The sequence below is a fragment of the Daucus carota genome, chromosome 5 (genome assembly GCF_001625215.2).
Source record: "Daucus carota subsp. sativus chromosome 5, DH1 v3.0, whole genome shotgun sequence".
Lineage (NCBI taxonomy): Eukaryota > Viridiplantae > Streptophyta > Magnoliopsida > Apiales > Apiaceae > Daucus > Daucus carota.
This window is the reverse complement of record NC_030385.2, coordinates 44,626,855-44,654,184: the sequence shown is the minus strand read 5'-3', so window position 1 is coordinate 44,654,184 and position 27,330 is coordinate 44,626,855. Positions and strand designations below refer to the sequence as shown.

Genomic DNA, 27,330 nt, shown 5'->3' with positions numbered 1-27,330 from the left:
CTTTTTACATTTAAGAATTTAAATATTTTATGTGCAAAGCGATTATATGTTTAACTCGTTTAATCATGTTGTAATTGACAGTTCGAGGTTTTGTCTCGGCTAGACTCCAGTTATTTTTTAAATTCTCCACTTTTCATCAATTTTTTTAAAAAAGGATGAAAATATTACTTAATTAATTACATAATTAATATGCTCTCATTATTTAATCACAAAATTACAGCACTTATTATCAACGAATGCTTCTTACCGAAATTGGAAGATTTCAACTCTTCTTTCAATAAGATTGGAAGATTTGAATCTCGAATGTTATCTTATTTGTATACTCTATTAGTTAGTGTTACTTACGAAAAAAATACAAAATTAAAACACTAATTGCTCTAACACGTTACACGGCACAGTCATTGAGTTTCTACGAGTCTCGTCGGCGACTTTACAGACAATATTTTATTCAAAAGAATTGTAAAGACAAAAGCCACCCAACTCACCTCAACTCAAACTCAACCTCAAGAGATGAGATTAGTTTCATAATAAAAACAACAAACTGCCAAGCTGCACTTGCTCTCATTCACAAATATTTCATGAATTATTCTTAGCCTAACAAACCCAGGAAGCTGCTCACATATGCTTACATGTTTTGTATAAGCAGTTAGGAGTTGGGACAGCTTGTGTTTTGTTACAGACAGGTCTCGTAGGTTCGAGGGTTTGACTTTGTTTTAGTTTCTGGTGAATTAGGGATTCAGGGTATGTTTCCTTGAGCTTGTTCTTTTTTACTTTTTATTTCCATTTTTTTAAGAATTGTGTGTTTAGATTGTTTTTAATGTTTTTCGATATCGAATTTGTGTGGTCCATGTTGTTGATTCTCGATATTGTATTTATTGTTGATTTGGTACCTGTGTGATTTTTGTGTACGGATGTGTGATGGTGCTGTTCATGCTGTGTGTGTGTGTTTGGGGATTGTTTTAGAGAGGATTAATTAAAATTGGACCACTATAATTTGCGGAAAATTGTTGATCGTGATTAAACTGATCGGTTATTTGAAGTTAAAAGTGAAAGGGTTGACTGCAATTACGTTAATTCATTATAATTCGAGCAGATCAGAAGTGACGCATATGCATGATATACATATTAGGCCTTGGTAACTGAACGGAAATTAACTTCGGAGAATCAATCACTTATAAGTGGATTCAGGCATAGTTTGCTTATATAAACAATGTTAAAAGAAGATGGTTTAGAAGAAAAAGAGGTAAGTACCAACTAATATTACTTGATCAACACGTTCTAATGAATTACATAACAGTGTCAGAATTCAGATATCTAAACTATACAGCAAAGATTAACAATTCAATTTAGGTCTACAAACCTTAAAACATGAATCCATATTCCCAGCTAAATAGTAGTTTGTTATTTCCCTGCCTTGGAATATATGTCCATAGCTAACTCATGAACGTGCAAAAGGGGCATCGGGCAGTGATCGTTTCAAGTTTTACATGTGTTCTGTTTCTTATGCTGACATAAGATATGGAGAGGAGGATGATTGTTGTAGTCTGTAGTATATCTTAGTTGTTAATCTAAAAAAGTAATTAAGTGTCTTTATCAAAAGAATGATAGGAGCAGTCTTCATACAATTTTGGGCATTGACAGCAATATTAAATAAGTCGGCCTTATATTCTACTCAAATAAGTTTGCTGTTTAGGCTGGTAGTATGATCATTTTAGTGGTTAAAGCACACTTATGTTAAATATTTCATTCAAAATATTAGTTCTCATTTAGGACAATAAGTTTATCGGGGAACACATGTTACCTATGCAATTGCACAGAACTGCTTTAGGAAATTAATTTTTATATTGGTTGCTAATCTATAATAATGTCTTGGATTCAGGAACCTAGTTGACTCTCCTCAGCAGTGAGTTTTCTGTTTGATGGAGAGTGTGGAAACTGTCGAAGATAATTTTCCTCTAAAAACCTTCCCTAACCCAGAACTTGCCTCCGGAAGTAAGGATCAATCATATATTGAAGTCCCTAAACGCAATGATCCTAGTGAAGAGTTGGAACCTGAATTACATGTATCAATGATGGGTGGTTCGAAATTGGTCAATGTGCAAGATCCTTCTAATAGCATGACTCCTCAACAGGGTCAAAGTCTTCCGGTAGAGAACACAGTTATTGAAACATCACAAAATCATGAGAACTTTGTGGATGCATATCCTCAACTAAAAGTCAGGAATGATATTACTGATGTACTTTCATCTGAGCAGGAAGTTGCAGAAAGTGAACTTCAGGGGTCTGTAGCTGTATATCCCCAGCTCAAAGTTTTACAAGATATTTCTGATGAACCTCTACTTGAACAGGATCCTCAAGATGAAGAAAATGTACCATGTTATGTACCAAGTTCTTCAGAAATTAACAGTATGCCACGCCAATCACCAGAGGAAGGAACTCTAGTTAGCAGCAATGATGTTCAACAGCAAAATATTTCTGACAGACCTATTACAGTTGAGCAGGATGTATCATCTACATCAGCTAGGAATGTAGACATTGTAAAATTTGAAGGAGAACTCATGGAATCCAGTTCATTAATTACATCAGAAGCAAAACCGAACAGCGCTTTTCAACATAGACAGACTTCTGATGAGATTTCACAGGCATTGGTCAGTTCTGACGTGGGTGATATTGATACGACAGCACCATTTGAATCTGTTAAGGAAGCTGTCTCCAAGTTTGGGGGAATTGTTGACTGGAAGGCCCACAGAGTTCATACAGTGGAGGTAATTTGTCTTTGGATCTCATACAGTAGCTCAATAGAAAGGTTGGGTTTTGAGTCTTGACTAATTTTTACTGAATTGCTAAATGCTTTGAATTTTCTTGGACTTTTACTTGCAATTCTTAGACAGTGAATATCTTAGTCGAGCTGCAAGTTGCAATTTTTTGCCCTTTCTCCAGTTCCCTGAAAACTAGCATAAGATTCTCATCATCTGTTCTAATGTCACTTTTCCTTGATCCATGCAGAAGCGAAAAGTTATAGAAGAACAACTTGAGAGTGTAAATCAGGAGATACCATGGTTGAGGAAACAGTCTGAGGCGGCGGAAGATTCCAAAACGAAAGTTTTAAAGGAGCTGGATAGCACTAAGAGACTTATAGAAGAATTGAAGCTCAACCTAGAGAGAGCACAAATTGAAGAGCATCAAGCAAAACAGGACTCTGAACTCGCTAGCCTTAGAGTGGCAGAGATGGAACAAGGCATTGCTAATGAGGTTAGTGTTGCAGCCAAGGCACAGGTTGAGGTTGCCAGAGCAAGGCATGTAGCAGCACTATCAGAGCTGGCGACTGTGAAAGAAGAGTTGATCGCAGTACGCAAAGATTATGATGCACTGGTGATTGAAAAAAATTTAGCTGTAAAAAAAGCTGAGGAGACCCTTTCTGCATCAAAGGAAATTGAAAAGACAGTTGAGGAATTGACTATTGAGCTGATTGCAACAAAGGATTCCTTGGAGTCTGCACATGCTGCTCACTTAGAGGCCGAGGAGCACAAACTTGGGGCAGCTTTGGCATTAGAGCAGGATACTCTGAATTGGGAAAAGGAATTGAAACAGGCAGAAGCGGAGCTCGAGAAACTAGACCAGCAAATTGTGTCAGCAAAGGATCTCAAGTCAAAACTAGATGCCTCCTCAGCTTTGCTACGGGATGTGAAAGCTGAATTAGCTGCATATATGGACTCAAAACTGAATCAGGAAACTGAAGTACATTTAAATGGCGACGTTATTGGTGAGGAGAAAAAGACTCATAGTGAAATACACGCAGCTGTCTCTTTAGCCAAAAAGAATCTTGAAGAAGTGAAACTTAACATTACGAAAGCAAATGATGAAATTAAATTGTTGGAAGTTGCTGCCACATCATTGAAAATACAATTAGAGAGTGAAAAATCAGCATTGGCTACCCTAAGGCAGAGAGAAGGAATGGCATCAGTTGCAGTTGCATCGATTGAAGCTGAGCTTAACAGGACTAAAAATGAGATTGCTATGGTTCAAGTAAAGGAGAGAGAAGCAAGAGAGAAGATGGTGGAGCTGCCCAAGCAATTGCAAAAGGCAGCTGAAGAAGCAGATCAGGCAAAGTCTCTTGCTCAAGCTGCTGACGAAGAGCTCCGGAAGGCACAGGAGGAAGTGGAGCGTGCAAAGGCTGGAGCAAGTACTATGCAGAGTAGATTACTTGCAGCTCAAAAGGAAATAGAGGCTGCAAAGGCATCAGAAAATCTAGCTGTAGCAGCTATCAATGCACTGCAAGAAAGCGAAGCAGCTCAAACTCTCAACAATAATGACACACCTTCTGGAGTTACACTTACACTGGAGGAGTACTATGAGCTCAGTAAGCAGGCCCATGAAGCAGAGGAGCAGGCTAATAAGAGAGTTGTTGATGCCCTATCTCTTATAGCTACTGCAAAGGAATCTGAGTTGACAAACTTGAGCAAATTGGAGAAAATTACTTCTGAGTTGGCTGCCGAAAAGGACTTGTTAGAAATTGCGAGGCAGAAGGCTGAGAAGGCCAGGGAAGGGAAAATGGGTATAGAACAGGAACTAAGGAAATGGAGGGCTGAACATGAGCAAAGGCGAAAAGCTGGTGAGTCTATTCCAGGAGCGGTTTACCCAAGTAAGAGTCCGAGAGCAAGCTTTGAGGTGAGAAAGGAAACAAACTACTTTGACCAGGCACCAAATACTGCAGCTACGCATTACATGCAAAGCCCAAAACCATATGAGCATAGCAACACTGAAACTGATACATCCCCTGAAGTGAAAACATCAAAGAAAAAAAAGAAGTCTGTCTTACCGAGGTTTTTAATGTTCTTGATTAAAAGGAAGAAACATCCTCATTCCCGCTAATATTCTGCCAAGACTTGAAGGTGATTATGGTGTGCTACTCCTCGTATTTTCAGTGTCCAATATGTTGCATTGACCAGAATCATGCATCTCGATATGGTATCAGTTCTTCTTTGCACATATACAATTTTGTTTTGTGTATTATATATAGGATGGGTTTGCATTTTTTTCCTTTTCTCCGGAAATAGGTTTGTAATTTTGTGTTTGGATGGGGGGTTTGGTATAGGATGTAATAATTGAGTTGGTGATCAATTGGAAAAGATAAATTTGTGTTATGCTGTAAAACATGACTTGGTGGTTTGAAATTTAAACTCCTGATATATTTGTTTTACTCCTGATTCTTTGGAACATTACATCTTACAAATAATCTTTTTGAAATAGATTTGTTGCTCCTGATACTTTTGATCAACAAAGATCATTCCCTCTACCTTTTCTTTACTAGTTACACAGAGTATAGGCAGGAAAAAAAAAGTTTTTTACACGCATCATCTCCAGTCACCCTGATGTGCAGTTGAGGCGAGAGTTAAGAAATAGTAGCTTTGCGATTTACAGTCAGGGGCCAGATTCTGCAAGCGTTTGAATGATGGTTCTGTGCCAGGGATTCGAAAGATGTTCCATGAGGTTGTTAACAGGGCCTACATGAGTCACTGATGCTTGGACAATAAACCCCAGCATAGCTACCATAGCGAGACGACCTACATTATGCAAAACCTGTTAGATATGGCCAGGACGATAACTGAGATCACAAAGAGTAGCTGTATTTGAATGGCTTACCATTTTTGATCTCTTTCAGCTTCCATTCCTTGGCATCTTTTGCGCTTTTAGCAAGACCAAGAGGATTGAAGAGAGGGCCACCAGGGTACCTGTTTACGAAACGTAGAGGTGAGTTCAATTTTTATTTTTATTTTTTTTATGCATGAAGTGTTCTTCTCATTTGGAAACTTGAAATGGCGACTGAGATGTAGAGGCAGTCCGGCACCTGCTTTTAAGTAGGACGTAACTAAAAATGTTTCTGACTTAAAAGTCAAAATAAGCTCGAAACTGATTTAAAGCTATAAGTTAGTTTGAAGTATTTTTTCTGATTTTTAATTATTATTTTTTGATAAAAATTATTTATAAATCATAATTTACCCATAAATCACTTTTATTTTTATTATTACATTTTTATAATTCATAAGTCATTAATAAATAAAAATTACCCAAACATACATTTTAAACCTTTAACTTTAAATCATAATTTACACTTTTAATCTAAGACAAAACGGCTCATAGTAATTCGTAGAAGATGCAGAAACTAGTGAATCATACCCTGGTTCTAAACCTTCAAGAGATGCTTCCAACCCGAAAAACGATCCCTCTTTCGCTTGAGATCCAGGTGAATTGAAATCCATTAAACGTTTGGTCTCCACAAATCTGCAGATGTTAAGTTCTGTCAGTATGATCTTCGATTAGCAAAAGTAAATTATAATAATTATTTTACAAAAAATAATAATAATAAAAAAAAATCTCACCCCATCAAGAATAACTGGACTATGAACAAGGTTGTGGTGCTGGCAAAACTAAATTTGGTGGTTCCGGCTTCATACCACACAGGCAAGTCGCTTACCCCGGTAACACGAAGCAACTGCGACGAGATCGCGACAAATCATATATAATTTGCAATCAATTCAGACGTTGGCATTGATTCATGTGAGAACAGTTTATATGCCAGGACAGTGAGAACGATTACTCTGCTTTAAGAAAGTGCATAACAATTGTTTTGCACATTTTTTCACATTTTTTCACATTTTCAATGTAGTATTGTTCTGTAGTAGAACAATACTATTCTCACGCTAAAATGAGTTCTCGGGTGAAGAAAAGATGTAGCGGGTGATTATCTGTAGTTCCCATTCCTGGAGTATTAGAATGAACTACATAATGTCTCAATGCAGGCAACCCAGAGTGTGTGGTGGAAAATGAAAACATAAGAGTGAAGGATAGGGGTTCTGAAAAAATGCTGTGGGTATAATTTACATAAATTTCATAATGAGCAGGAAAAAGAAAAGAGTTCTGATAATGGAAGTTACATCTGTGAGAAGAATTCCAGCTACTCCAGCCATCGCGAAGCGAGCATGAACCAGTTCAGCCTGCACATACCACCTCAAGCTTTCGGGGTCCTCCCCGAGCCCCAGCGGATCAAATCCATAATCTCCAGGCAGACTAAAATTGACACAATAAACATATCAGGAATATAATGCTGCAAGAGCAACTTGATAATGTGCTTTTTTTCAGGTTGCAGAATCATGGGAACGAGGATGAGGAACTTACGTTCCATCAAGATAAGGCGGAGAGTCGAGGCCTGGAAGCCATGTGGGGCGTTCCTGAGCACGAATGCAGGTTATGAGGTGGCGTGGAGCGTGCCCCCTTCGAGCAGGCAAATAAGTGGCACAGAATGATGTCTTATGTATCTTCTTTCTGGTGAAGGAAGAGGTACCAGAGCATGCTAGGACTTGGAATCCTCTACTGGTTGCAGTATCCATCTTTATTAAACCTCTATACTTTGCAAATGAACCACATATACTGAGGCAGCCAGTTGGCTACTAAACTAAATGGACCCCACTTATCCCAATCTCTTTTGAGCCTTTAAATTTCATTTGCAGATACTGTATCATTAAAGGATGGCTTTCTCAACTTTGGTTTCTCAGACTGCAGAATACAAATCAGGTAACTCAGATCTTGCTTAGCAAATCAGGTTACTTATAGCTGCACGGCCATAAATGAGATGGTGATGCCTGTAAGCACAATTTTCTTTTGATGGTTAAGTAGGCATGCAAAAGTTGTTGCATTATTGCTCATAAATCATATGCAATTGTGCAGCAGCTCAGTTAAAAAAAAAAAGCCGATTAACCCGAGAGACATAAAGAAAGAAAAGAATAAGACATTACAAGACATAATACTTTGCAATTCATGATTCAATACAAAGATAAATAATTGGGTTCATTGGAACTTAGAACCAACGACAACAGTGTCATAAGAGCTTAATAATACAGAAAGTACAGCCTGCTATTACATAAGTTCAAATAATAATATATAGAAACAATCTAGTATGCAAGTCTACGGCGTACACTAACAAAGAGCTTTCTGTTATGTTGTATCATCGCCTGTTAGATATGCTAAAGGAACTAACTTTCAATGGGGTCGCCACCACAAGTGGAGCCTCTGGTGAATCGCTAACAGCATATTTCTCATGCATGAAGCGACTATCAACAATGGAGTCATGTTTTAGAACTATTTTGTAGCAATAGCAACTCTTCAACCCCACCTGGTTTCTGTAGCACTCATGAGAACCATCCTTTACCTGCTGAAAGTTCCATATCACACTGAACTTGCCAACTGTTGCAACCAGATGGCGCTCCTGCCTCCCATCCTCTGTGACCTGAACAATTTTGGAAAGAACAAATATTTTTTAAACTGGAATGTCTTAAGAAATAAGATAGTTTCTATTTCTTCTTTCTCGAGGATACCATAAAAGATAAAAAAAAAATTGATGGACATATTAAAAAAGTTGAAGGAAGAGTTTCGAGTTAAAAGAAAACAGGGAGACGGATAATTTGAAAAACTATAGCCAGGACTTCAATTATGATTTGATTATTTGACATTAGGGCTGGCAATTTCGGGTTTCGGGTCGGGTTCGGGTCGGGTTGACAGTCGCGGGTCAAAAAATTTACCCAACCCGAACCCGACCCGAAAATTTAATGGGTCAAAATACCCAACCCGAACCCGACCCGCACTACCCGCGGGTAACCCGAACCCGACCCGAAAATTAATATTTATTAATAAAAATATTTTTTAAATAATAAATAAATATTATTTTAATCCAAATAAATTAATTTTTATTAAATTAAATAATTTTATATTAAATTTAACTAATAAATTTTATAAAAATAATAAAAATAATATAAATATATATAATATTTATATTATATATTAATTTTCGGGTAATTTCGGGTCAATTTCGGGTAACCCGAATTCAACCCGAAAATGACCCGATTTTTCTGGGTTGATTTTGGGTCAACCCGAATTCGACCCGAACCCGAAAACCCCCAACCCGAATTCGTATTTTGCGGGTCGAATTCGTGTCGGGTTGTCGGGTCGGGTCCAATATTGCCACCCCTATTTGACATACCAATCATTACAGCTTCGTTTTACCATCAGTTTATTATCAACTGTAATCCACTCTATTAAACTAGAAACAACAGGGTTCCAAGTTAACTGCCAATCTCCAACAAGCAGAAATAATTAACCCCACCATCACTACATGAGTATATGAATAAAATTGTAAAATGAATAATTAAAGCGATTGTTGTTCGTAGTTAAGTTCTGATAGGTGCTGCATCCAACAAGATAGAGCAGTCATACAAGCATACTGCGTACAGATGATAGATATCAGGTTGTAGGTATGATTTGGGAGCAGCACCTAAGAGATGCATAAAACAGAATCAATACAATATAATTAAATTACCTGCACTGTAAGCTAGGCTAATACACTAATCCAATCTATCTTTAGTCATCACTCATTCAGAAGGTCAGGGAAGCAACATTGTAAGAGCCACTTGCTCTAATGTTCAATACTTATTTTGTGCCACGATTTCTACTAATGGACAAGTGCTGGAAAATGTTCTTTTGCGAAATAATACTACAAGATATGAAGGGAATGCACAAATAATAGACCATAAACCCTAGACTTTTACAAAGATATACAGCTATGAATTCTAAATATGTATTTGTACCCATAATGATCGAAAATTAAACAGCTAGTAGATAACTCGACACACACATGAAACCAAATAATTCAAAACACTGATTACCATGGAAATGTACATAACACGTCAAGGATATATATTTAACCTAAAACAGAACAAACATGAAGTGGGTATATTTAAAAATAGATAAAATTTCAAAAGCATGGCATACCCATGAGAATTGGGCACCCCTGAACTTATTGTTCAGTCCCGCCATATGGGAGTCCAAAGGAGTCAGCTTCAGCAATCTCGGTGCAGAGATTCGGTTTCCCATTCGCCCAGCAAATCCAGTCTTTGACCTCCCATCCTTGTCAGTGAACATAGTGCAAATAAGGATCAAATACGTATCAGTTGTTCCTAGTATCCACTTCCCATCATAGGTAACATCAACATGAGTGATTGGCAAACCAAGCCCAGGAAAAGCAGTTTTTGCCTGCCTCATAGAATTGCCTGAGTAAAGCCTAATCTTCCCATCGAGAGAGCCCACAACAATAGACCCATCCCCAGTAGTTGCAAAACACTGAAAGTTAGTGCCTCTAGAAAACTGATGCCCTTGTGCCCAATTCAACACTGGCGTATTAGCCTCAGTAAGATCCTGAACCATGCCATGCCTATCACGCATATCCCATCGACACAACCTATTATCATCCAACCCCAAGAAAGTAGACCCTTGATCTATCTGAGCTCCTTTACTATCATTCGTAACATCCCTCATTGTAATATCAGTCCCATCTTTCTCAAATTTCCATTCAGTGACAACCCTCCCCGTTTCAATATCAAACTGATGCAACCCCCTAGTATGTGGCTTCCCTTCAGCCACGGGACTCATAAGCAGCATATTAGTCTCAGCCTTCATCAAAATAGCCTTTCTAGGCGTTGAACGAGCCACACTACCCCTCCCGTTTTCATAATTGACACAAACCCCTTTCCCCGAAATCCCGTGATTATAATTCCTAACAACCTGAATCCCAACATCCCCAACCAAAAAACTATTATCCAAAGCACCTAAAGCCAGACTTTGAATACTCCCCCCATCCGCAACATCCTCAAATTCCTCATTTAAATCATGACCTCTCCTCACAGGAGTCACAGTCTTCGGACTCTTCTCGAAACTCTCCTCAGCATCCTCCCACACAGAATCATCCGCCTTCTCGGGATTAGCCCACCCAAGAAAATCCTTCCCATAAACCTTAACCTTATTCCCATCATTAAACTCAACCCCATACGTATTCTCAAACAAACACTCCTCATACTTACTCAAAAACAACTCATAATCCTCCTTCCTAAAAAACTTCATTGCCCAAACCCCTTTCGATACCAAATCAACCCTCAATTGATCACCCAAAGTCTTCAATTGCATCTCAGCACTCACCTTCACTCGAATTTTCGACCCGACTCTCAAAACCCACCAAGAATCTTTCCCTTCTAACTCCTCATCATCCTCCTCCTCCTCACCCTCCTCATCAATTCTTGAACTTTTATCAAACACATAAGACGCTATCTTATCAGAAACAACCCACTTCGAATTAGGCGTATTCCCACCCACATGAAGATAAAGCTTAAGTGCATTCTGCAAATTAGCACCACCAGACTGATACTTGAGTTTCAGGGCCTTGAGTTTTGCGTCTATATCATCCACAGACGCCGGCGTTTCCGGGTCTTTTCGATCCGAAAAGGCCTGTGAGTCTGGGGATGATTGGGACTCGGTTTCGGATTCAGATTCGGAGTCGGAAAGTTCGAGATCCTCGCGACTGTGAGTGCCACCCATTTCGAATCTTGGAAAATCTTGGTGAATGGAACAAGAAAGATGAGATTTTGAGAAATGTTGAGGAGCGGGATTTGGTGGGTGTTTGAAAATTTGAATGTTGGAGGCTAGAAAATTAGGTTCTGCCGTTGTGGTGTGCTGGATATAGTAATGGACTTAAGTCCTTGCTTGGAATTTTGAGTGGTCCTGATACATGGTATTCTGAAATATTTCATCCGTTCCAAAATAATGTTTATTATTTAATTTTTTTACATATAATTTAAGATGTTCAAAAAATATATTTTTATATATTATTTTTGAATTATTTTAAATAAAAATACAGATGTTAAATTTTTATTCAGAAATTAAAATTTAAAGATAATATGTAGAATTTTTTTCATCACAGATTATGTGAAATAATATAAATGCGACACTATTTTTGAGACAGAGGTGATAGAAATAATTAAATATTGCCTCCGTTCAGGAAGTTTCCTTTTGCAAAATTAAGGGGTTTTTTTTTCCAAAATATCTTTTTAATAAATTTTTTTAATATAAATATTAATAATAAAGTTTTACGTAGTTTTCTTTAAATTAAATTCTTACTTCTGGAATATAGGTTTAGATAAATGAGATTGATGAGAAAACTTGCACGTTATACTTCTTCGGAATTATTTGCCGGGTATTCTTGGAAAATAAAAAATTTCAATTTTTTTCATTAATCTATTAGACTTCAGTGCATTGCAAACAGTTAAAAGAAAATATGAAATATAAATTTTATTTATTCATAAACTAAGAAAACTAGAAAAGAGTGAAAACAGGGCCGGTCACTCTACAGGCCATTTAATTAGGAATGTGATTCGGTGCTTGTGAACATAAGTTTTAATTATCAAAAATAAAATATGATTATTAAAATTTTAATTATAATATTTCAATTTGTTCTAAGTTATTTGTATCATGCATACATCATATTACATATCATAGTTGAATATTAATCTATAAAGTTAATGTAATTTTTCATCTCCCGATTATCTAAGGTTTAAGCATTTTAAATATTTATTTAAACACTATTTCTACTATATAGTTTTCGCCGATTGCAAAAAAAAAGAAAAAAGAAATTGATTTAAAATTTATCTTGTAAATTTGAATATTAAAAAAAAATATTTATATTATTAATATAATATTTATTTTTTAAAAATTAGGCCTCATTTTTAAGATTTGTCTAAAGCCCCCAAAAAAATTTTAACCGTCAGCAAAAAAAATATTCGGCTCTTCCCACAATGTCGATAATATAAAATTTTAATATTCAATAATTATTTTATATATTAAATAAAAATCAAAAATATAAAAGATAAACTATCATTTTAAGTAGTCTAGCAAGCTTATATTGCAAAATAAAATATCATAAATGACATGCATGTTAAAAGAAATACTTTAATAAAATAATATTATATAAGTGTAAATGATATACATATTAAGAAATTAATATTAATAAATTTTTTAAGGATGTTTAGTGTATCCCGTGATGTGTTTGACACATATGAAGAGTTATGATGGGTCAGGTCTACAAGATTCTGAAAGCATATGAAGAGTTGTGGGTGAGTCTGCTAAAAATTCTGTCAACATCAAGAGAATTTCGTGTGGTTTATTTGGTCACAAGTGTGTAGAGAATTCTGTAAGTATCTGGAAAATTCCACAGCTAGTGTGGTGAGTGGTGTATCACGTGAATCAGTTACATTTATTGCTGTTTTTCTAAATAAAATCAGTCACTGATTTTATTTAGAAGGCTAATTTTAATTATAAAACTAGACTGATTTTATTTAGAAGGCTAATTTTAATTATAAAACTGGTGTGCATGCAGGGGCCTCGTTATTATTTTTGGGATGAATTTCTAATTTATATTTTTTATACACATATTTTATATTTTAATAATAAAAATGTAAGTTATATAAATTTGAAAAAGTTTAATGGTGAAAAACTATGAGAGAAAAAATAAAGAGAAACTATAATTCACGTGCAAAGTAAGGAACTGACCAATAGAAAAGAGTGGACATAGAATCGGACACAAAAAAGAGACAGAGGATCGGACTCTTTTACGCGTATGTGATGTCACTCCTACATTTATCTATTTGGTGTACAAGTGTGTAGAGAATTCTAGTGGGTGTGGTGTATCACGTGAATCAGTTACATCTGTCCAATTATCCAGCTGTTTCACGCATATTTGAATTATCCAGCTGTTTCACGCATATTTGAGGTGAATCAGTTACATCTGTCCAATTATACAGCTGTTTCACGTGTATTTGAGGTCACTTATACATCTATCCAGCTGTATCTGTCTTCCTCTTTCACAGGTCTTTGATATCACTTCCAAATTCATATCTATAATACCTTTCTCCACGAAGTGCACGAACTAAATCTTTCAACAAGAACCATCTTCTTAATACTTTCTCATACTCATAACTTTCATACTGATTCTCTCCTGCAACTACTTTATAATTCTTTTTACCAGAATGATATTAGTTTATATGTCATAGTGAAGTTTTTGATGAAGACCAATTCTATACTTATGACTGTATTAGCTGAAATGAAGACAACATCCACCACTCAGTATGGAATTAATTTTAACATCATTTTGTGCACACACATAATTGATTTATTTCTTGTAGTATATCAACGTGTTGTATATTAATCTAACACTATCCATCTTGAAATCAGATGATTGAGTAACTGAGAGTACAGAAGAAAATGCATCTAAACACCCTTCGTGGCCTCTGACGAAACGTAGAGTTCATGGCCACCAGGAACAAAGGTACAACGAATTCTCGAGATCCAGAGCCACCAAGACCATCTACCAAATGAAGATGAGCCGCTCCTCCTCATCACCACCCTAAAAATGAACACCTCCACCATGGGCACCACCACCATAAAGAGACTACTGTGATAGCAAATCAGAGTCAGTGTCCTCCAGACCCACCGGTGCGTCCAGCTAGCACAAATCAGAATCATCATCTTCTACAAAGTCATAATAAGAGGAGCGCATCATGTTGAAGAACTTCCAGTAAAATGACGAGCCCGATGTACTACGAGAACCACACTTCTATTTTTCTACATATTTGTCATCTTGTAAAAGTGAAATATTGTGAATTTAGTTCTGCATAATTTGAATATTTATCATGTAATACTTTTGAAACACTTGAAAATATATATCTAATCAATATCACAACATTATTATCAATATTTATGACTTTAAGAAATCGTGCACGGTTGCAAAATAAGAGAAGATGTAGAAAAGAATTTCTTTGACTATCAAAATTTTAATCTAATTATTTTTTATTTAGAATATATGAATTCTGGTAATTAAAAATTATAGAAAATATATTAAATTGTGGCTTGAGGAATGGAATATATGAGTTGAAAAAAGGATCAAATAGTGAGAGAAAAATATATAAAAGAAATTCTGACTTTGACTATCAAAATTTTAATATGTATAATATATTTGTTATTTAGAATATGAATTCCAGTTTTTTAAAAAATATAGAAAATGTAATAAATTGTGGCTTGAGGAATGGAATATGAGTTGAAAGAAAGGATTAAATAGTGAATGAAAAAAAACATATTTAAATAAATTTAAATAACACAATTCTATAAAAAAATATTTAAATAAATTTGAATATTCGCACATAAAATAATATTATATACTCTTTCCGTTTCAAATTACATGTCCACTTTAAAAAAATCACATAGTTTAAGAAAAGTGGATTGTGAGAAAAAATAGGTGTATTAAGTCATTAATTGAACATAATATGTGGTGTATGGTTCATCTTGGAAATATAAATTAGTGATATGTGGAGGGAAGTTGATTTTGGAAATATAAATTTACATTAAAAGTTGAAGTGGACAAATATTTTGAAATAAATTTTTTTTTTCAAAGTGGACAAGTATTTTGAAACGGAGGGAGTAAGTGTAAATGATATACATATTAAGAAATTAATATTATAATAAATATTTTAAGGATGTTTAGTGTATTCAGCGATGTGTTTGACAAAATCAAAATTTTAATAAGCATATGATGAGCTAGGATGGGCCAGGTGTACAAAATTTTGGAAGCATACGAAGAGTTTTAGGTGAATCTGGTATACAGCTGTGCGGAGAATTCTATCAACATTAAGAGATTTCCGTCTGGTTTATATGATCACAAGTGTGTAGAGAATTCTGTGAGTATCTAGAGAATTCCTCAGCGAGTGTGGTGTATCACGTGAATCAGTTACATCTATCCATTTATCGAGCCGTTTTACATGGCACTCTTACATTTATCTATTTGATCTACAAGTGTGTAGAGAATTCATTGAGTGTCTAGAGAATTCCAGTGACTGTGGTGTATCACGTGAATCAGTTACATATATTCAATTATCCAACTGTTTCATGCGTATTTGAGATCACTCATACATGAATCAGTTACATCTATCACGCGTATTTGAGGTCACTCATGCATCTATCCAGCTGTATCTAACTTCCTGTTTCACACGTCTTTGATATCACTCCCAAATTCATATCTATAAATACCTTTCTCCATATCTTTCAACAAGAACCATCTTCTTAATACTTTCTCATACTCATAACTTTCATATTGATTCTCTCATGTAACTACTTTATAATTCTTTTTACCAGAATGATATTGATTCCTTAGTTCGTACTCCCTCCATTCCAAAATAATAGTCTTTGACTTTGTGCACGTATTTTGAGATGTAAAAAAAACATATTTCTACACATTATTTTTGATGAAGACCAATTCTATACATATGACTGTATTAGCTGAAATGAAAACAACATCCACCACTCAATGTATGGAATTGATTTTAACACCATTTTGTGCACACACATAATAAATTTATTTTTTATAATAAATCAGCGTGTTGTATATTAATCTAACACTATCCATCTTGATATCAGATGATTGAGTAAAAGTACAGAAGAAAATGCATCTAAACACCCTTTGTAGCCTCTGAGGAAACATAGAGTTCATGGCCACCAGGAACAAAGGTACAACGAACTCTCAAGATCCAGAGCCACCAAGGCCATCTACCAAATGAAGATGAGCCGCTCCTCCTCATCACCACCCTAAAAATGAACACCTCCACCAAGGGCACCACCACCATAAATGAGACTACTATGATAGCAAATCAGAGTCACTGTCCTCCAAACCACCGGTGTGCGTCCAGCGGAGTCATTGTGGACAAAGACAAGAGGAGTGTGTTTACCATGAGCAGGAGCAGCATCTCCTCCTCATCTTCATCAGCCATATCAGATGATCACCAAAAAGGTCATCATAAGAGCAGCGCATCATGTGGAAGAACTGCCAGTAAAATGACGAGCCCATGTACCACGAGAACCACACTTCTATTTTTCTACATATTTGTCATCTTGTAAAAGTGAAATATTGTGTATTTAGGTTCTGCATAATTTGAATATTAATCATGTAATACTTTTGAAACACTTAATTTGAAAATATATATCTAATCAATATCACAACATTATTATCAATATTTATGACTTTAAGAAGTTGCAAAATGAGAGAAGATATAGAAAAGAATTTCTTTGACTATCAAAACTTTAATATAATTATTTTTTACTTAGAATATATGAATTTCGGTAATTAAAAATTATAAAAAAAATCTTTTAAATTGTGGCTTGAGAAATGGAATATATGAGTTGAAAGAAGGATCAAATAGTACGAAAAGTAATATAGAATATGAATTCCAGTAATTAAAATATATAGAAAACGTAATAAATTGTAGCTCGAGAAATGGAATATGAGTTGAAAGAAAGGATCAAATAGTGAATTAAAAAAAATATTTAAATAAATTTGAATAACCCACCTCTACAAAAAAAATATTTAAATAACTTTGAATATTCCAAATGAAAAAATAAGAAAAATATGTCACTACTAAAATTTTGAAAAAACTAGGTTAATTAGGAATATTCCACAAAAGTAATTAAATAATTTAACTAATTTCATTATTATTTGAAAATTTGGCCTCATTTTTAAGATTTGTCTAAGGCCCAATAATTTCTTTAACCGGCAGTAAAAAAAATATTTGGCTCTCCCCACAAGGTTGATAATAATATAAGCGATTTAAAATATAAAAATTTTAATATTTGAAAATTATTTTATAAATTAAATAAAAATCCAAAATATTATAGATAAACTATCATTTTAAATAGTCTAGCAAGCTTATATTACAAAATAAAATATCACAAGTGACATGCATGGTAAAAGAAACAATTTAATAAAATAATATTATATAAGTGTAAATGATATATATTAAGAAATTAATATAATAATAAATATTTTAAGGATGTTTAGTGTATTTCATGATGTGTTTGATAAAATCAAATTTTTAATAAGCATATGAAGAGAGTTAGGATGGGTCAAGTGTACAAAATCCTGGAAGCATATGAAGAGTTCTGCAGCCGTGCGGAGAATTCCGTCTGGTTTATTTGGTCACAAGTGTGGAGAGAATTCTGTGAGTATCTGGAGAATTCCACAGCGAGTGTGGTGTATCATGTGAATCAGTCACATCTATCCAATTATCGAGCTGTTTTACATTCAATTATCCAGCTGTTTCACGCGTATTTGAGGTCACTCACACATCTATCCAGCTGTATATATAGTCACTCACACATCTATCCAGCTGTATCTATCTTCCTGTTTCACAACGTCTTTGATATCACTCCCAAATTCATATCTATAAATACCTTTCTCCATGAACCAAATCTTTAAACAAGAACCATCTTCTTAATACTTTCTCATACTCATAACTTTCATACTGATTCTCTCATGTAACTACTTTATAATTCTTTTACCAGAATGATATTATTTCATTAGTTAGAATGTCATAGTGAGGTTTTTGATGAAGACCAATTCTATCCTTATGACTGTATCAGCTGAAATGAAGACAACATCCACCACTCAATGTATGGAATTGATTTTAACATCATTTTTCATCATTTTTTGCACACACATAATTGATTTATTTCTTATAATATATCGGGAAAATTAATTCTAAAGTCCCTGAACTATATACACTTTTTTTTCTAGGTCCCTGAACTATAAATGTCAATTCATAAGTAATTCAACTCTTGATTTTTTCCTATCTGGGTCCTTCCGTTAGATTTGGTTTGACGTCGTTAGTTCTTCTTAAGTTCATGAGAATCAAAGATAACTTTGAAGGTGATTCTGGTATCCAAATTTGAAGCTTGAGTAATCAAATTGCTCGTTTTTCAATCCTCTATCCATCTATACCATCAAAATTTAGTTTGGTAATTTTCGAATTTTGAATTGAATATTAGTTTTCATTTTAATAGCTTTTTTTCGAATTATAATGATGTAGATTGATAGATCGTTTGATTATGAGCATGTTCATATAATTTTCGTGATTTTTAGTGTTCAAATTAGCCTCGTCGGAAAATTCGAGCTCACCGGATTTGAGCTTTTCCGACCAAGTTCACCGGAAAAACTAACGGCGTCAAATCAGATCTAACAGAAGGATCTAGGTAAGAAAAAATCAAGAGTTGAATTACTTATGAATTAACATTTATAGTTCAGGGACCTAGGAAAAAAAAGTGCCTATAGTTCAGGGACTTTAGAATTAATTTTCCCTAATATATCAGCGTGCTGTATATTAATCTAACACTATCCATCTTGAAATCAGATGATTGAGTAACTGAGAGTACAGAAGAAAATGCATCTAAACACCCTTAGTGACCTCTGAGGAAACGTAGAGTTCATGGCCACCAGGAACAAAGGTACAACGAACTCTCGAGATCCAGAGCCACCAAGGCCATCTACCAAATGAAGATGAGCCGCTCCTCCTCATCACCACCCTAAAAATGAACACCTCCACCATGGGCACCACCACCATAAAGGAGACTACTATGATAACAAATCAGAGTCACTGTCCTCCAAACCACCGGTGTGCATCCAGCGGAGTCATTGTGGACAAAGACAAGAGGAGTGTGTTTACCCGCATTATAAGTTACCCTGAGCAGGAGCAGCATCGAGGAGGATAAAAATTATCTCATCTTCCTCCTCATCTTCATCAGCCATATCAGATGATCACCAAAAAGGTCATAATAAGAGGAGCGCATCATGTTGAAGAACTGTCACTAAAACCCGATGTACTACGAGAACCACACTTCTTTTTTCTACATATTTGTCATCTTGTAAAAGAGAAATATTGTGTATTTAGTTCTGCATAATTTGAATATTTATCGTGTAATACTTTTGAAACACTTGAAAATGTATATCTAATCAATATCACAACATTATTATCAATATTTATGACTTTAAGAAATTTTGCACGGTTGCAAAATGAGAGAAGATATAGAAAAGAATTTCTTTGACTATCAAAATTTTAATATAATTATTTTTTATTTAGAATATATGAATTCCGGTAATTAAAAATTATCAAAAATGTATTAAATTGTGGCTTGAGGAATGGAATATGAGTTGAAAAAAAGGATCAAATAGTGAATGACAAAAATATTTAAATAAATTTAAATAACACAATTCTATAAAAAAATATTTAAAAAATAATTTGAATATTCCTATTGAAAAAATAAGAAAAATATGTCACTATTAAAATTTTGAAAAAATTAGGTTAATTAGAATATAATCCACAAAAGTACTTAAATAATTTAACTAATTTCAGTATCATCTTTTTAGAGAAAATGCCCAAAATCTCATATATTAATAATTAAAGCGCCCAAATTATCAATTGACGGGATTACCGTCCTTTTCACCCACTCAAGCGCGCATCGTCCTGATGCGTGTATGAGAATTCATATACATCCTTATTCAAACAATATATCCTGTTTTTCAAAATTCTATTCAGCTACTAGTAACCTCTCTCTATATTTCTCATTCTTCCTTTTAAAGACTTTTCATGTCTTACTTTCTTATTTAAAGCAACGACTTTTGATCCATCTTCTCCCATCAATTGCATGTGAAAGACATGTGCCTCTTTCAAGTCTAACAATATTTCTCCTTGAAGCTTAAAGACTATGACACGTGAAAAGTTTAAATTCCTGGATACATCATATACGCATCCCGCATATGCGTATGTCTGTGGTGTGTAATAACATACAATACAATCCACGCATGAGTCGAATGCGTGTACTGTGCACTTTCGCATCTAAAGTATCGGTAACCTAGGTGTGTAGCTCATACGCATCCTTATGATGCTTGCTTACCGTATACGCATTCCTGACCTGCGCATTTGATTGGGTATTTAAGGCACATTTTCAAGAAATCGTTATTCTGGGCAAGGTTACTTGAAAAGTTGTTAGATAAGGCTTTCACCCTCATTTTTATTATATATTAATTTGTGTTTCATTTAGTTGATGTGAATAAATTTTTCAAATTCAGTCATTAATTAAAAAATCAGGCTTAATTCACTTGTTGTGTTAACTGTGCATTCCAGTCCAGAACAACTACATTTTTTATTTTCTTGGACATATTTAGTTATTTTATATTTTATTTATTTATTTATTTATTCTTTGCAAAAAAAGAATTTAAAATTTTATCTTGTAAATTTGAATATTAAAAAAATATTTATATTATTAATATAATATCGGATTTTTTTAATATTAGGCCTCATTTTTAGATTTGCCTAAGGCCCCAAAATTTTTTGAGCCGGCGCCGAGTAAAAATAATATTTGCCTCCCCCCACAATGTTGATAATAATATAAGCGATTTAAAATATTAAAAAAAAATTGTAAAAATTATATTTTTAATTAAATAAAAAAATCAAAATATTTTAGATAAACTATCATTTTAAGTAGTCTAGCGAGCTTATATTACAAAATAAAATATTATGAATGACATATATGTTAAAAGAAATCATCTTAATAAAATAATATTATATAAGTGTAAATGATATACATATTAAAAAAATAAATATTTTAAGGATGTTTAGTGTATTGGGTGATGTTTTTGACAAAATCAAAGTTTTAATAAGCATATGAAGAGTTAGGATGAGTCAGGTGCACCCAAGCTATGAGTTCTTGTGAGTCTGGGTGTGTGGAGAATTCTGTGCATCAACAGAATTCTGGTGCATTTGGTCTACAATTGTGTAGAGAATTCGGTGAGTATCTAGAGAATACGAATCAGTTACATTTATCCATTTATCAAGCTGTTTCACGCGTATTTGATGTCACTGATCATACATTTATCTATTTGTCTATTTGTCTACAAGTGTGTAGAGAATTCTATAACTAGAGAATTCAAGTGAATGTGGTGATTAATGTGGTGTATCATGTGAATCAGTTACATCTATCCAATATCCGGCTGTTTCACGCATATTTGATATCATCTATTTATCCAGTTGTTTCACGCGTATTTGACATTATCCATTAATCATGTTGTTTCATACGTATTTGATATCACTCCTAATTTCATATCTATAAATACCTTTCTCCATAAACCAAGTCTTTCAACAAGAAGCATTTTCTTAAAAGTCTCTTTCATACTCATAAGTTTCATACTAATTCTCTTCTGTAACTATTTTCTAGTTTTTTTTTTTATCAGAATGATATTATTTCATTAGTTCTTATGTCGCGGTGAGGTTTTATGAAGATTAATTATATACTTATGACTGTATCAGCTAAAATGAAGACAACATCCACTACTCAAGGTATGGAATTGATCTTAACATCATTTTGTGCACACACGTAATTGATTTATTTTCTTATATATCAGAGTGTTGTATATTAATCTAACACTGTCCATCTTGAAATTAGATGATTGAGTAACTGAGAGTACAGAAGAAAATGCATCTAAACACCCTTCGTGGCCTCTGAGGAAAAGTAGAGTTCATCGCTACCAGGAACAAAGGTAAGAGGAACTTTCAAGATCCAGAGCCAGCAAGGCCATCTACCAAATGAAGATGGGCTGCTCCCTCCTCATCACCTCCATAAAATGGAACACCTCCGCCATAGGCACCACCACCATAAATGAAAGTACCATGACTGCGAATCAGAGTCACTGTCCACCAAACCACCGGTGTGCGTCCAGAGGAGTCATTGTGGACAAAGACAAGAGGATTGTGTTCATCCACATCAGTTGTTATGAGCAGCTGCAGCATCCAGGAAAGCAAAAAATTATTCCATCATCATCCTCGTCTTCAGCCATCTCAGATGATCACCAAGAAGGTCATCTCAAGAGCAGCGCATCATGTGGAAGAACTTCCAGTACAATGACAAGGCCGATGTGCTACGAGAACTACAATTCTATATTTCTATATATTTGTCATCTTGTAAAAGTGAGATCTTGTGTACTTAATTTTGCATAATTTAAATATTTATCAGGTAATATTTCTTGATTTATCGTAACTTCCATCTCACCTTCCTGAATTGCTTTTGTTTCTGGAGCATCCACCTCATAGTCATTCGCTGCAGCAGTTTCTTTATTCTCCACAACAACAGCTTCTAAAGTACTTTTCCCAGTGTCATTAACATTTTCTGACACTACACCACCTTCATTCTTCATCGCAGCTTCCACCTCATCCACCTGACCAGCTTCTTCTGTTTTCTGTGAAGCATCCACCTCATTCGATGCAGCAGTTTCAGCATCTGAACATTGAGCAGCAACCAGATCAATATCACTAGGCTTGGTTGTCAGAGAAATCACTGGATTGTTTATAACTGAAAATGCAGCATCATCGGATATAAAATGTTCAGTTGCATCAGTTTCATCAAGCAGATTGAATTTTCTTTAATAATTTCAATGAAACATTGCAGGGATATGATTTCATATTAGTAATTTGGATGAAATTGGAGTTTCATACATGCATTATTAATGAATATTAAAATTAAAATTAATTTATAAATGAATATTATCCACGAAAGGACAGAAATTATATTATATTTTAAAAATTAATTTATGCAATTTAGCTAAATCTAATAGTAATTTTAAGTAGTCTAGCGAGCTTATATTGCAAAATAAAATATCATAAATGACATGCATGTTAAAAGAAATACTTTAATAAAATAATATTATATAAGTGTAAATGATATATATATATTAAGAAATTAATTTCATAATAAATATTTTAAGGATGTTTAGTGTATTCGTTTGACAAAATCAAAATTTTAATAAGCATATGAAGAATTAAGATGGGTCAGGTGTACAAAATTCTAAAGCATATGAAGAGTTCTGGGTGAGTCTGGTATACAACTGTGCGGAGAATTCTATCAACATCAAGAGAATTCCGTCTGGTTTATTTGGTCACAAGTGTGTAGAGAATTATGTGAGTATCTGGAGAATTCCGCAGTGAATGTGGTGTATCACGTGAATCAGTTACATCTATAGCTGTTTTACGCGTATGTGATGTCACTCCTACATTTATCTATTTGGTCTACAAGTGTGTAGAGAATTCTCTAAGTGTCTAGAGAATTCCAGCGGGTGTGGTGTATCAAGTGAATCAGTTACATCTGTCCAATATCAATTACATCTGTCTAATTATCCAGCTGTTTCAGGCGTATTTGAGGTCACTCATACATCTATCCAGCTTATCTATCTTCCTCTTTCACATGTCTTTGATATCACTTCCAAATTCATATCTATAAATACCTTTCTCCACGAACCAAATCTTTCAACAAGAACCATCTTCTTAATACTTTCTCATACTCATAACTTTCATACTGATTCTCTCCTGTAACTAAACATCCACCACCCAATGTATGGAATTGATTTTAACATCATTTTGTGCACAAACATAATTGATTTTATTTCTTATAATATATCAGCGTGTTGTATATTAATCTAACACTATCCATCTTGAAATCAGATGATTGAGTAACTGAGAGTACAGAAGAAAATGCATCTAAACACCCTTCGTGGCCTCTGAGGAAACGTTGAGTTCATGGCTACCAGAAACAAAGGTACAACGAACTCTCGAGATCAAGAGCCACCAAGGCCATCTACCAAATGAAGATGAGCCGCTCCTCCTCATCACCACCCTAAAAATGAACACCTCCATCATGGGCACCACCATCATAAAGGAGACTATGATGACCGCAAATGAGAGTCACTGTCATCCAAACCACCAGTGTGTGTGTCCAGCAGAATCATTATGGACAAAGACAAGAGGAGTGTGTTTACCCACCCTGAGAAGCAGCAGCATCGAGGAAGATAAAAATTATTTCATCTAATTCCTCCTCATCTTCATCAGCCATATCAGATGATCACCAAAAAGGTCATAATAAGAGGAGCGCATCATGTTGAAGAACACTTCATGTTTACCCACCCGGCGAGATGATTACATGTGCTGCAGGCTCGATCAGAAGGCTCTCTCCATTTTTCTATATACTTGTCATCTTGTAAGAGTGAAATATTGTGTATTTAGTTTTCCATAATTTAAAATATTTATAATGTAATATTTTTGAAACACTTGAAAATATATATCTAATTAATATCACAACATTATTATCAATTTTTTTTATTAATCTATTAGACTTCAGTGCATTGCAAACGGTCAAAAGAAAATATGAAATATAAATTTTATTTATTCATAAACTAAGAAAACTAGAAAAGAGTGAAAACTAGGGCTGTTTAACGAACCGAGCTGTTCGCGAACAAGCTCGAGCTCGGCTCGTTAAGAGCTCGTTCGGCTCGGCTCGTTAAGTTAACGAGCTCGAGCTCGAACACAAAAAATTGTTCGTTAAGTAAACGAGCTCGAGCCGAGCTTTTAGTATGTTCGGCTCGAGCTCGGCTCGAGCTTGGCTCGAGCTCGGCTCGTTAAAACTCGAAAAAATGTAATATTTTTGGGGTTTTTTTTATAATTTATATATGTTATTGAACTCAGAATTCAACATATAATTTATATATATATATATTTTAGTGATGTAACCAAAATTTCAGAAAATAATAATTTTATATGGTTTGCTATTTTAATAGTCAAGTAGAAGGTTAACTAGTACCGCTAACTAGTGTTTAATCCTAAATTAGTGTTTCAATTTTTTAAAAAATATTTCTTACCGATCCAACCGTATGGATGTTAACATATATACATTTTAGTGATATAAACAAAGTTTCAAAAAAATTAAAATTATTTGGTTAGCTATTTTAAGAGTCAACTAGCGGTTTGTCTTTATTTTTTTTCTGGCTCGGCTCGACTCGACTCGACTCGGCTCGGCTTGTATTTGTTCGCGAACAAGCTCGTGTTCGGCTCGTTAGTTAACGAGCCGAGCTTGAACACAATTTTTGTTCGATAAAAAAGCTCGGCTCGGCTCGACTCGTCAGAAAAAAAAATTAAAGCTCGGCTCGGTTCGGTCAAAACTCGGCTCGGCTCGGTTCGTGAACAGCCCTAGTGAAAACAGCAGCAGGTCACTGTTTAGGAACGTAATCCGGTGCTTGTGAACATAAGTTTTAGTCATCAAAAATAAAATAAAATAATTTTAATTTAAATTATAATTTTCAATTTTTTCCAAGTTATTTGTATCATGCACACATCAAAGTTGAATATTAATCTATAAAATTAACGTAATTTTTTCATCTCCCGGTCATCTAAGGTGTAAGCACTTTAAGTATTTATTTAAACACCATTTCGACTATATATATTTTTCGCCGATTGCAAAAAAAAGAAATTGATTTAAAATTTTATCTTGTAAATTTTGAATATTAAAAAAAAAATTATATTATTAATATAATATTTATTTTTTTAGAATTAGGTCTCATTTTTAAGATTTGTCTACGGCCCCAAATCTTCTTTAACCGGCAGCAAAAAAGTATTTGGCTCTTCCCACAATGTTAATAATAATATAAGCGATTTAAAATATAAAAATTTTAATATTTGAAAATTAGTTTATAAATTAAATAAAAATAAAAAATATTATAGGTAAACTATCATTTTAAGTAGTCTAGCGAGCTTATATTGCAAAATAAAATATCATAAATGACATGCATGTTAAAAGAAACATTTTAATAAAATAATATTATATAAGTGTAAATGATATACATATTAAGAAATTAATATTATAATAAATATTTTAAGGATGTTTAGTGTATTTCATGATGTGTTTGACAAAATCAAAATTTTAATAAGCATATGAAAAGTCAGGATGGGTCAAGTGTACAAGTGTACAAAATTCTAGAAGTATATGAAGAGTGCTGGGTGAGTTTGGTATAGAGCTGTGCGGAAAATTTCCGTCTGGTTTATTTGGTCACATAGAATTCTTTAAGGGGCCGTTTGGTTCGCTTCGAGGAAACGGAATGAAATTCAGAAAGGGAAACGCGGAGAAAAGAAAGGAATGATCCTGAATTGTTTTACTGGTTTGGTTTTGTGGTAGAAACTGAATGAAAATTTTTGTGATTAATTTTATATTCGATTTTTTTAATATTATATAATTTCAAAAGAGTTAAATGTATTTATATCTATAACAAGATAATTTATTTACATTCTAATAAATTAATATAATTTATTTAACCATACTATTAATTTTTTAAAATAAATTAACATGTGAATTATGTCACAATTATATTTAATTAAAAAAACTAAATTAAAAATTATTTTTAATTCTTAAAAATACTTTATATGATAATCTTTTATTCTAATTGTTTAAAATATGAATTATAACTCAAAATAGAAAAAAGATGAGAAAAGGGAATCCAAATACCTAGTTGGGGGTGGGGAATGAGTTATGAGCAATATTGGTAAACCCACGGGGAAAGAGAATGATGATTTTTACAAAACAAACACGTACAAAGGGAATCAATCAGGTTGATTACCTTTTCCTTTCCCGAATACCCCTAACCAAACCGCCGCTAAGAGTCTAGAGAAATCAATCAGGTTGATTACCTTTCCCTTTCCTGAATACCCCTAACCAAACGGCCCCTATGAGTCTAGAGAATTCCAGTGATTGTGGTGTATCACGTGAGCT

At 34.1% G+C, this 27,330-nt stretch overlaps 3 protein-coding genes across 3 annotated transcripts; 1 reads left to right on the top strand and 2 right to left on the bottom strand.

Moving 5' to 3' along the window:
• Window positions 1–435: 435 nt before the first annotated feature.
• LOC108222831 (protein WEAK CHLOROPLAST MOVEMENT UNDER BLUE LIGHT 1) lies at window positions 436–5,200 on the top strand. The gene is made up of 3 exons (XM_017396757.1): window positions 436–741; window positions 1,880–2,765; window positions 3,007–5,200. The coding sequence occupies exons 2-3, from the start codon at window positions 1,920–1,922 to the stop codon at window positions 4,870–4,872; spliced, it is 2,712 nt and encodes a 903-aa protein (XP_017252246.1). The 5' UTR covers window positions 436–741; window positions 1,880–1,919; the 3' UTR covers window positions 4,873–5,200.
• Window positions 5,201–5,224: 24 nt separating this feature from the next.
• On the bottom strand, window positions 5,225–7,415 carry LOC108222833 (photosystem I chlorophyll a/b-binding protein 5, chloroplastic). The gene is made up of 6 exons (XM_017396759.2): window positions 7,177–7,415; window positions 6,936–7,068; window positions 6,381–6,493; window positions 6,178–6,282; window positions 5,644–5,732; window positions 5,225–5,564 (listed from the first exon to the last, which is right to left on the bottom strand). Exons 1-6 carry the CDS (start codon window positions 7,386–7,388, stop codon window positions 5,422–5,424), a joined length of 795 nt encoding a protein of 264 aa, XP_017252248.1. The 5' UTR covers window positions 7,389–7,415; the 3' UTR covers window positions 5,225–5,421.
• A 351-nt stretch (window positions 7,416–7,766) lies between these two features.
• LOC108222832 (protein CYPRO4) lies at window positions 7,767–11,559 on the bottom strand. The gene is made up of 2 exons (XM_017396758.2): window positions 9,823–11,559; window positions 7,767–8,284 (listed from the first exon to the last, which is right to left on the bottom strand). The coding sequence occupies exons 1-2, from the start codon at window positions 11,416–11,418 to the stop codon at window positions 8,003–8,005; spliced, it is 1,878 nt and encodes a 625-aa protein (XP_017252247.1). The 5' UTR covers window positions 11,419–11,559; the 3' UTR covers window positions 7,767–8,002.
• Between the last annotated feature and the right edge of the window lie 15,771 nt (window positions 11,560–27,330).